We start from the raw sequence: 11,364 nt of genomic DNA on the forward strand, positions 1-11,364 counted from the left end.
GCCTTGTCTGTTTTGTTCCTTGTTATTTCACTACCACCTAGAACTGTGCTTGACACATTAATGAATGAGCATTTGGTGCACTTGGTTTAACATAATAAGTATGTTCAATTGAGATAGCAAATTTACTTTGTTCAAAATCTTAAAGAAAAAAGAAATACTTTCACTGAATTAAGAATATTATTCAAAACAAGTTACGCTTATACACTACATAAAATGCTTAAAACTTAAAAAGAGCAGCTGACTTCTCACTGTTTCTCAGACTATCAATTGCAGAAATGGGTAAATCTAAACCCAACTTCTTAAATCCCAGAATCAGTAGCTTAAAGAAACAAAAGCATGCTTTACCTTACAGCCTTCGCAAGCATGAACTCCATAGTGGAATCCTGACGCCACATCCCCACAGACTTTACACAGTAGAACCATGCCACTAAATTCTAGGACACAAAAGGACGTAAAGTAAAAAGTAGGAAGAAACACTGAGTCTGTTTTCTTTCCAATTAGATATTTTATTTCATTCAACTTGTAAGAGCTTTTAAAAGATACGTATCTACTTTCACAATGTAAAAGAAAAATATTTTCAAATCAAAAGTAATCATAATCATAATTTTCTTATGTTTTTTGTTTCTTTTTTTTTAAGATAGAGTCTCCCTCTGTCGCCCAGGCTGGAATGCAGTGGCGTGATCTCGGCTCACTGCAACCTCCACACTTCCCAGGTTCAAGTGATTCTCATGCCATTCAGCCTCCCAAGTAGCTGGGACTACAGGCATGCACCACCACACCCAGCTAATTTTTGTATTTTTAGTAGAGATGGGGTTTTGCCATATCGCCCAGGCTGGTCTTGAACTCCTGGACTCTGCCCCACTCAGCCTCCAAAAATGTTGGGATTACAGGTGTGAGCCACCACACCCAGCCATAATTTTCTTTTAAATACAACTTATGGCACTGACAAAAATACCTCACTGACCCAGATTTTTCCTTTCCTGATTTTAGAATTACGCTGAAATTTTGTAAATTTATTTTTTTTCCAGACCTGTCGGCAGGAAATAAGAAATTTTGTAAATTTAGAGTTACTTTACACCAGATATGCAACCAGAACTAAGAAAACAATTCTCTGGATAACAATTAAGAATTCAGACAGAGAAATCAATCAATAAAAGGTGGAAAGGGATGTCTCTCCACAGGTAGCTGTGTCAATTTACTTCACCTACAGAGGCCAGATAGGTCCAAATCCCTCTACTCATTTGGTTATCCCAATCCAACATTTCCTAATCCCAAATGTTCCCATATCCAGTTTCACTAATTAACCCCTTCCCACAATGAGCAAGTACTCTGTTCTAGAAACAAGACTTAGTTCTAGTAGTTCAGAAGAAAAGTAACTGTGAAATATAGTAAAAGAGGGTACCCTAGAGGGACCAGGGTCAGGCAGAGTACATAACCACATATCTTGCTCTGAGGCAAGAATTAATGACAGCCCCTAGGTTATAACTTCTAAAATCATCACTGATTTCTTCCCTAACTAATGATGTATGATTACCCAGCAGGGAGTGAAAACTGTACCCAGAAACATAATGGTCCCCTAAATGAAAAGCTGATAAAATAAGCCCCATTTGCAATTAATGGCAGCAATCTTTAGAAAACTAAAGTAACTTACTTGTCACACCACTATGACTTTTTGTCATCCCAGGTGCACTCGATTTGCTTGTTTTCATAGAACAATCTATTCGATCATTCTTCAAGATGCCTTCAATATTGGAGAGATCACCATTCTTGGGATTACCATTGGTATCAGAATTAGAGCTATTTGGAGAAGATGGAACAGAAGAGGAGGAGGACTGGAAACTATTCTCAGAACCCTCACTGTGACAAGAGGCAGGGCTTGAGGCTGAGCTGGAAGAACTGATATAGGCAATCACACCTCCTAGAAAATAGGAGGAAAATCACATAATTAGATACAAGATAATATGTATTTTTTATTTTTGCAAATCTCAACAGTAAAGCCGTTAACTTTAGAAACAGGATACTGATATGAAATGTTTGCTTACACCAAAAGCAAAAAGTAAAGTATTTCCTTATTTCCCATTATTCGTCCTGCTTCTGCAAAGTTCAAAGCACATGTAACTCCCACTGATTTAAAAAGGAAGATAGGCCCGGCACACTGGCTCATGCCTGTAATCATAGTACTTTGGGGGCTGAGGCGGGAGGATTGTAGCTTGAGCCCAGGAATTTGAGGCCAGCCTGGGCAACATAAGGTAATGCTGTTTCTACAAAAAAATTTAAAAACTTGCTGCATGTGGTTTGCACCCAGCACCTCTAGTAGTCCCAGCTACTAGAAGGGTAAAGTGAGAGGATCACTTGAGCCTAGGAGTTCAAGGCTGTAGTGAGCCATGATCATGCTACTGCACTCTAGCCTGGAGACAGAGCAGGACCCCGTCTCAAAGAAAGAAAAAATTAAGTGAGAAGGATTTCACCGGCTTGGATATTCTGAGCACATGCAGACCCTCACACCTAAAGCTTTTCATTTTCCAATATTTTCCTAAAAGGACTAAAAAATGCTCCTAAGTAACTTCGTTGCTTAAACAAACTGGCCATGAAGAAATCTGGTTCTGGTCTCTTCTTTGCCTCCTGTTATACTGTTATCTGACACAATCCTAGAAACAATGAATTTATCATTTGCCTCCCCCAACACTTGGCTAAAAGCACAGGTTAATCCAGAACAGATGTAACATTTAGAATGGTAGATAAGGTAAATTATCTCAAAACAGGGATCCTTTCACAGCCCTTGCTCCCACACCTTTCTGTTTTGGTGTTCCCAGAAGACATATGTGGCTATCCACTAACCAATCCCCAGTTCAATAGTCTATCCACTAACCAATCCCCAGTTCAATACTCTCCCTTCTCTACCCCATTATGCCATTCATCTCTAAGCAGCTCTTAAGAAATCCAGACTCACTACTTGTTCTTCTGACTCGCTCTTTATAGGTGTTAAAGATGCTAGAAGAATGCATGCTATACCAGAATAACAGTAAGGCTGAAGCTAATTCCCTCTACACAGAGCTATTTTCAAAATGTGATTCGCAATTTTATATAACTGCCACAACCCTTCTGAAAACTGGCCTTGACTTTTTTTTTTTTTTTTTTGAGATGGAGTCTCACTCTGTCACCCAGGCTGGAGTGCAGTGTCACGATCTTGGCTTACAGCAACCTCCACCTCCTGGGTCCAAGCAATTTTCCTGTCTCAGCCTCCTGAATAGCTGGGACTACAGTCGCATGCCACCACCCCCAGCCAAGTTTTGTAATTTTTTTTAGTAGAGATGGGGTTTCACCATGTTGGTCAGACTGGTCTCGAACTCCTGACCTCAGGTGCTCCACCCACCTCAGCCTCCCAGTGCTGGGATTACAGGCGTGAGCCACCGCGCCCGGCCTATCAATCATTTTTAAACAAAAATCCACACAGCAAAACGCTGAGGCCAAAACAATCCCAAAAAGATAGACATTTCCGTCTTCAGGCAAGAAAAAAAAAAAAACAGGCAGAGAAATTTAAAGTCACTTTTAGTCTGTCAGGTAGTAGATAACAGATATGTTTTTAAGCACCAATTATATATATTGAGGCTAAGAAACAAACCCTCTGAGGAGGAAGGCACAACCACAACTCTCAAGGGGTTTGAGTGCAACCCAGAAGGGAAGATAAAACAGGTGCCTACTATGCCAAGAAACACACAATGTTTTTCATCAGACACAATTTTTTTTTTTTTTTGAGATGGAGTCTTGCTCTGTTGTCCAGGCTGGAGTGCAGTGGCGCAACCTCAGCTCACTGCAACCTCCACCTCCCGGGTTCACGCGATTCTCCTCCTTCAGCCTCCTGAGTAGCTGCGACTACAGGCGCCCGCCACCACGCCTGATTAATTTTTGTTTTTGGTTTTTGTTTTTTTTTTAGTAGAGACAGGGTTTCACCATGTTGCCCAGGCTGGTCACGAACTTCTGACCTCAGTTGATCCACCCACCTCCACCTCCCAAAGTGCTGAGATTACAGGTGTGAGCCACCGTGCCCAGCCCAGACACAAATTTAACATACCTAAATTCAACTATATGCACTTGATTTTTAAGACAAAAATATCACTAACGTAGACAATTCCATCGTTTTATTCAGGAAGCCTATGCCTGGAATCGATCATGAGGTGAGAGGTGCAAATCTGCTCTTCCCAGTTAGACCCACTGTCCATATGCTCTCTTGCTATGTGCATCTCACCTTAATTAATCCTGCAATTAATATTTTTCCTGCAACGTGGTCCCTAACTACAAACCAACCATCTCAAAGTGTGGGCCCTGGACTAGGGGCATCAGTATCACCAGAATCTGTTAGAAATGCAAATTATCAGGCTCTGCTCCAGATCTACTGCATCAGAAACTTTAATAAGCCTTCTTGGTGATTCTGATGCACATCCAAGTTTGAAGAACACTGCCACAAGCCAACTGCTTCATCTGTGCTCCCTGGAAGACAAAGTGACCAAGGCTGTTTTCATCTACCATTCATTCTAAAATCTAAAAACTCCAAAACTACAAACACAAGAAGAAAGATTCCCAACTTCGAGTTTATTTTCATCACCCAGAGAAATTATGTAAAATACATATCCTCAAAACTAGCTGGTGCTTTTTCAGAATACATGTTTCCAAGGCCCTGCCCAGACTGGAGAACACGTCCTCAGGAACGTGCAATTTTAACAAGCTCTCCAAGCAATTATTTGCACACTGAAGTTTAAAAATGGCTACAATCAGTGAATTCAAACACAAATTGGCCTATAGTTTTAAAGATTGATGTTTTCATCAATACAGCCTCCAGAATATCATTACTACCCTGTCAATCCAAAGAGAAACCAATTTAACCTAGCAACCTAGCCAGTGTCATGTTACTGGATAAAACCATTGTGCTGTCTTTATATAACTTTAGAGATCTTAAGTCCACATTAAAAATTCCAGGTATTAGCACACCGCTACTTTTTCACAGGTGTCTCCACTCACAATAGGACACTTTACAAAGACAAATATTCTTAGTCCTCAATGAAATTCCAAAGGAAGATCTCACAGCTATTTGTCTTCTCTAAAACAGTGTCTTTGGTACTAAATTCACATCTAACATCTCAGGAAAATAAAAGATAAGAAAGTGATGTTTTTCCTTGGAAGTAAGACTTTCCTAGGGCCCCCATTTTCAGTCATTTATGTTCACAAGATCTGCTGACTACCTTAGCTAAGAAATAAACTTTTAGAAATTAGAGCTGGCCGGGCACAGTGGCTCACGCCTGTAACCTCAGCACTTTGGGAGACCAAGGCAGGCGGATCACCTGAGGTCGGGAGACCAGCCTGACCAACATGGAGAAGTCCCATCTCTACTGAAAATACAAAATTAGCCAGGTGTGGTGGCAGATGCCTGTAATCCCAGCTCCTCAGGAGGCTGAGACAGGAGAATCACTTGAACCCAGGAGGTGGAGGTTGCAGTGAGCCAAGATGGCACCATTGCACTCCAGCCTGGGCAACAAGAGCGAAACTCCATCTCAAAAAAAAAAAAGAAAGAAAGAAAAAGAAAAGAAAAGAAATTAGAGCTATGCAGATAGCTTAAAAATTGGTTGCAAGCACTGATGGGGCAATGGACTGTATCATAATTAACCAAAAAACAATTTCCTTTGCAAAAGCTTCAATATCCAACCTAAAAGAAACTACTGGGCTATTATCAATCCAGTGAAGATCCAATTCCTGTCTTAAGAAAATAAGCATCTGTGCCAGGCACCAGAAAATCAAAGAAGACCCATCTAGAAGTAGCTGCATTCTCCTAGCAAGACCTTCAATAATGATTTAGTTGTCTTAGCATCTACTCTTGCTACTAGACACCCATCTATAAACCTGACTGATAGCAACCCAAATGGGTTAAATTTTAATTTCTTAGAAGATAAGGAGTACATCTAGTAGTTCCTCAACCTAATGAAGAAAGGAAAGTGAAACTACAAGTCACCAAGTACCTACTGGATGTCAGGAATAAAATGACACAATTTCATCCTCACAAGAAGAACTCTGTGAATTAACTTTCATTAACTCATTTTTGTAAACAAGGAGTTCAGAGAGGATAAGTCAGCCACTAAGTGGCAGGCCAGAGTTTAAAGTCAAGGTTGTCCAATTCCGGAGTACAAACTTATTTGGTGAGAAGACCTGAGCAAGCAAGTCACTTTCAATCTTTCTAAGCCTGAGTCATCCTCTATAAAATTGGAATATCTGCCACTTATTACAAGACTGAAATGAAATGGTGTTCATAAGGATTATTAAAGCGCTTTTTTCATACACTGTTTTTGATGATAAAGTAAGAAGAGTAAAAATCCCCAAACCAGCAAGTCCCAACATCTCCAAGAAACAGGCAGTATGTACCTCTTTGAAACCCTGAGCTAAAGTTAGCTGAAGCAGTCCTCTATTTTCAGTTGAAAGGGACCCTGGGCCTGGGCCAGGTTCCCAAGGCTAGGGCTTACCCAGTAGTCAACTTCAGACAAGCCTTAAGTCAATATCCAATTTTGTACTCCTAGGAAGCACTGATATTCCTGCATATATTGGGGTCTTCTTACCCATTTTCTAGACTTGTCCATCATCAAAACCCTCCCACTCCCTCTGTCCACCATCCTGGAGATTATGTTTGACTTCAAGTCATGACTGTACTTTAGCCTTGTGACTTAGAACAAAACATTTTATCACCAGGAAGCTTTAGTTTCCTCATTTTAAAAGTGTTATAAATAATTTCTACTCAAAGGGTGGTAAAGTAGATCTAATTGAAGCACTAAAATTCCAATTGTGTCCTAGGTGTCAGGGGTCCAGAGAACAGCATGGTCCTTTCCCTAAAATGCCTTATAGGCCAACTGGGGAAACACCTATGTTATTAGGAGCAATGTTTCATACAAATGATCGTGAACTGCTGAGGATCATACTAAAGAGGGCAGAGATCAAGGGGCAAACACATCCAAGGTGGCAATATCTAAGTGGGGAATTGAAGACTGTTTAAATTATCAAACGATGTATCACATAAGAGACATTTTTTAAATAGGGTGACACAAAAATAAATGGTGTGGGTTTTTGTTTTTTTTTTTTTTGAGACGGAGTTTCGCTCTGTCACCCAGGATGGAGTGCGATGGTATGATCTCGGCTCACTGCAACCTCCGCCTCCTGGGTTCAAGCGATTCTCCTGCCTCGGTCTCCCAAGTAGCTGGGATTACAGGCACCCGCCACCACACCCGGCTAATTTTTGTATTTTTAGTAGAGACAGGGTTTCACATGTTGGCCAGGCTGGTCTCGAACTCCTGACCTCAGGTGATCCGCCCATCTCAGCCTCCCAGAGTGCTGGGATTACAGGCATGAGCTACCGCGCCCAGCCAAATCGGTCTTATTTTATAAAATAGACATTATTTTTATCTCCATGTAAATTACTGGAGAAGGGAGGTCAAGGTGTAATCTAATGTCTAGAAATAAGCCAGCATGACCAAAGAGAGGACTGATGAAACTGGGAGGCCCTGCAGATGACTATCCTTTTCCACCAGCTATAACCTACATATATTACTGCAAATTGAGTGGGGATCCATACACATGCAGTATCTCCTTCACCCTCAAGACAGGACCACCAAGTTGCGCATAAATCTTCAAATATTATGCAGGCTATAGTACATTATATAGCACAGTAGTTAACAGTTTGTGTTCCCAAGTAAATTTCGTGGATTCAAATTCTGGCTCTACTACTTGCCTGAGTAAGTTATTTAGCTTCAATTTACTTAGCCCCTCATCATTAAGATGGTGGCAACACCTTCCTTCATGGAATTAACATGAGGAACACATGTAAAGGGCCTGGCACAGAGTAAGAAGCTGATGATTATTTTTTCGTCATCATTATACTAGAAGAGTTCCATCAGAATGGTTCAAACCAAAGTAACTAATCCTCCCTATCCATTATTCACCTCATTTTTTAATGTGTCTTAAGGATCCAGTGGTTTCTTTGCAGGTTATTTCCACACTACCTTTTGAATCTCTTAACCCTACTGACCAGTCGAGCAACTTCTTTCTTCAATTCTTGCTTTTCCTTGCTCCAAGGAAAGATTTCTTTGCCCCACCTCTCCAGTTTTTTTCCAAGTCTTTCACTCCACTGTTTTCACATGTTACTCACGGGGCGAGCAGACATAGAGATGTCATGAAGGACAGTAAGATTACAGGATCACTGGCTGAATGTTTGTCAACTGATACCAAACTAGAGGGAAGGGTAGAGGTGTGCCACACAGCACTGAATCTGGCCCCACCTTGGTCAATGTTTACAAAAATTCGAAAGTTAAAAGGCTTTTTTATTTGAGATGGAGTCTCGCTCTTGTCGCCCAGGCTGGAGTGCAGTAGCGCAATCTCGGCTCACTGCAACCTTCACCTCCCAGGTTCAAGCTATTCTGCCGCCTCAGCCTCATGAGTAGCTGGGATTACAAGAGCCCACCACCACGCCCGGCTAATTTTTGTCCTTTTAATAGAGACGGGATTTCACCATGTTGGCCAGGCTGGTCTCGAACTCCTTACCTCGGGGGATCCGCCCGGCTCAGCCTCCCAAAGTGCTGGGATTACAGGCGTGAGCCACTGCGCCCGGCCAGTTAAAGGGAATTCTTATTAGACCTCCCGCTTACAGATAGATGGCAGAAACTGTAAACGTGGTGGGTAGCAGCTTGTAACAGCTTTGAACTTAAGGCCAAATGAACAAGAGAAATTTTAAGAATGGTCACTGTAAATTCCTACACTTCAGGTCATGCAATTATCTGCACAATGAATGAAATCTAACTTCATAATAGTTCACGTGAAAGGTCCTAGTTGACTGCAAGGTTACTGTGAGTCAGCAAAGCAACATGCCAAAAATACTAAGCCTGCCAGGGAATTCATTTGCAACAGGATTCAAGACAAAGAGGGCAACTTGGAACTTGATAATTATCCAACCACTTCCACAAGAGCCTGTTCACTTCTGGGTGCTCCATCCCAAAGGGCAACAAGGATGATGAGTGATCACAAAAAACAATGCTGGGCAAGGACCAAGAGATGAGAACTGTAAATGGAAGAACTGAAGGGGAAAGGGGATGGTCAACATTCATCCAGAGGAATTTTTATAATGTGTAGCTCCACAAGGCAAGATTTTGTTCAGCGAAGTATTGGAAGAGGGCTCAAACCAGAGAAAAACTTCCTAATTGAGCCAGCCCTTATGAAGTTACTAAAGCTATTAGAATTCATGCTAAAGGGTGGGTTAGAAGAGGTTCACCCTGATCACCTCTGAATTCTGACATGTATAAATTTAATTCTATGATAAACTCATTAAATTTTAAAAATACCCTCAAAGGCTAAGTAGGCCCATTAGGTAATCAAAACACAATTAGATCCAGATTTTTGTGAGGCAACAGGTTAAAAAAATAAGTAAATTCTAAAAATAGGTAAATAAAACACAATTAGAAAATGACTTTGCTTTTACTCTTGGTGAAAAGTTCACAATACACTTGTTATCGAGGCAAGATTCTTAGAGGCGCATTACAACTCAAAAAATAAAACAAAAGCTGGCTGTTTCCATAACCTCACTCACTTCAGATCTGCCCCATCAATTGGGGCAGACAAGAAGAGGGAAGGGCACCCTGTTGTTCCGTTGCAATGTAACAAAATGTGAGAACAAAAATATTTATAAAGCCAAATTCTCTTGATCAGATTCAGGAAAAGTCAGCGACCCACAGGTTAATTTTTTTTAATTTAAATGAAGAATGGCCAGTCTTACATATGGTGTTGGAGTCACCTATGATCACCTGAGTCATCCTGACCATACGTGAGCTGCACGCTCAGCTCCGCGTGTGACCCGTTTACTGGAAAACTCCAGCCCGAAGGGATCTGGAAGCAGTTTTTAAGACTGTGGGTGTATGAGACAGGTCGCATCCTAGAGAAAACGGTTTTTTCTGTAAACAGTCAGGCGGCATCCTAACAGGGGCGGTGCTACCCAGTCTGCGGGGCGTCGCTCGGGATCGAAGCACTTCGGATCTCCTTCGAGCGTATCCCTTCGGGAAAGCCCCAACCCTTCCCCGAGGCGCCTCCTCCGGCCTGCAGCACGCCCTCGCCCCGCACTTCCTCCTCGGAATCTGCAAGGTATGCAGCTACCAGCCTCCCCAGGCGCCGGTTCGTTTGGTTTGCGCGGGGTCCGCGCCTTGGGGTCACCTCGCGAAAAGAGCTTGCGGCGTCCGCTGCACTGCGGTGTCAGCGCCCGCCTCGGGGACGCCCCGCCGCGGGAGCTCAGCGAGCGCGCACGCGCGGCCTCCTCCGCAGTGTGCAACCCCGCGGGGGAGGAGGGAATCGCGGCGACGTCACTGCCCCGAGGCTTCCAAAGGGGCGGAGCCTCCCGGGAGGCTGCGGCGCTCCCAGCCAGCGCGCGCGCCCGCGCGCCCGCCCCCACGTGTCCCTGCGGCCCCGGGGAATGTGGGTCAGGGAGCCGAGCGGCCTCACGTGTCCCCGCCCGCCGCCACCGCCTCAGCGCCCATTATGTAATGCCGCGTCACGCACCCGCCCAGCCAACCGGCGCCCGCGCGCCGCCGAACGTAAACACAGCGCGCACGTGGCTCGCGCGGCCGGGCCATGTGAGGGGGGGGCCGGGCCGGCCGCCGCCAGGCCGCGCTGCGGCTTTGCAGGGAGACAGGAGGGCGGGCGCGGGGCGGCCCGGGGGGCGATGGGAACCGAGCCAGAGGCGCACACGGGGCCCGCAGCAGCCCACCCCGCCCACCGGCCATGGGGACACCCCCTGCCGCCGCCCCGCGAAGTGCCCCACGGGCTCCGAGCGCTCCCTCCGGCCATCCCCCACCCGCCGCAGTCCGGCTCTTACCCGCATTCACCTCCATGGTGCCCTCGCGGAGGGGGCCGGGGCCGCCTGCTTCCCGCAGGGGGGGCAGCGCCGCCGCCGCCGCCGCCTCAGCGCCGCGCCGCCCCGGGATGGAAGCAGCGGTGGTCGCGGGGCCCCCTCATGGGCAGAGCGGGCGGGGCGCACGGGCCCCAGGCAGCGCAGCGCAGAGCAGGCTGCAGCGAGAAAGGGTGGCGGCGGCCGGCGAGCGGCGCTCCTCGCGAGGACCCTGACAACAAAAGCGGCGGCGCGGCGGCTTCCTGCAGCCAGCGCACCGCGGCGGCGAGGGCGGCTGACTGGGAGGGCAGCCGCGACCATGTGACCTGCGCACACACCCCCTCCCTCCGCCCGCCCTCGGCCGGCCGCTGCGGCGACTCCGCCCCACCGCTCGCCTCCCGCCCGCCCGCCTGCCCGCTCGCTCGCTTCCCGGCTCCCCGGCTCCCCTTTTCTCCTGCGCTTCCCCC

General features: G+C 45.4%; 1 protein-coding gene across 1 annotated transcript in view; it reads right to left on the bottom strand.

The window, feature by feature from the left end:
* NR1D2 (nuclear receptor subfamily 1 group D member 2) overlaps positions 1–11,014 on the bottom strand; it is a 34,729-nt gene extending 23,715 nt beyond the window's left edge. Inside the window, exons 1-3 of the mRNA XM_054483658.2 lie at positions 10,886–11,014; positions 1,652–1,918; positions 346–434 (exon numbers count right to left, since the gene is read on the bottom strand). Coding sequence (XP_054339633.1) covers positions 346–434; positions 1,652–1,918; positions 10,886–10,901 — 372 coding nt within the window. The 5' untranslated portion in view covers positions 10,902–11,014. The remainder of the gene's footprint in view (positions 1–345; positions 435–1,651; positions 1,919–10,885) is intronic.
* Between the last annotated feature and the right edge of the window lie 350 nt (positions 11,015–11,364).

This window comes from Pongo pygmaeus, chromosome 2, assembly GCF_028885625.2.
Source record: "Pongo pygmaeus isolate AG05252 chromosome 2, NHGRI_mPonPyg2-v2.0_pri, whole genome shotgun sequence".
NCBI lineage: Eukaryota > Metazoa > Chordata > Mammalia > Primates > Hominidae > Pongo > Pongo pygmaeus.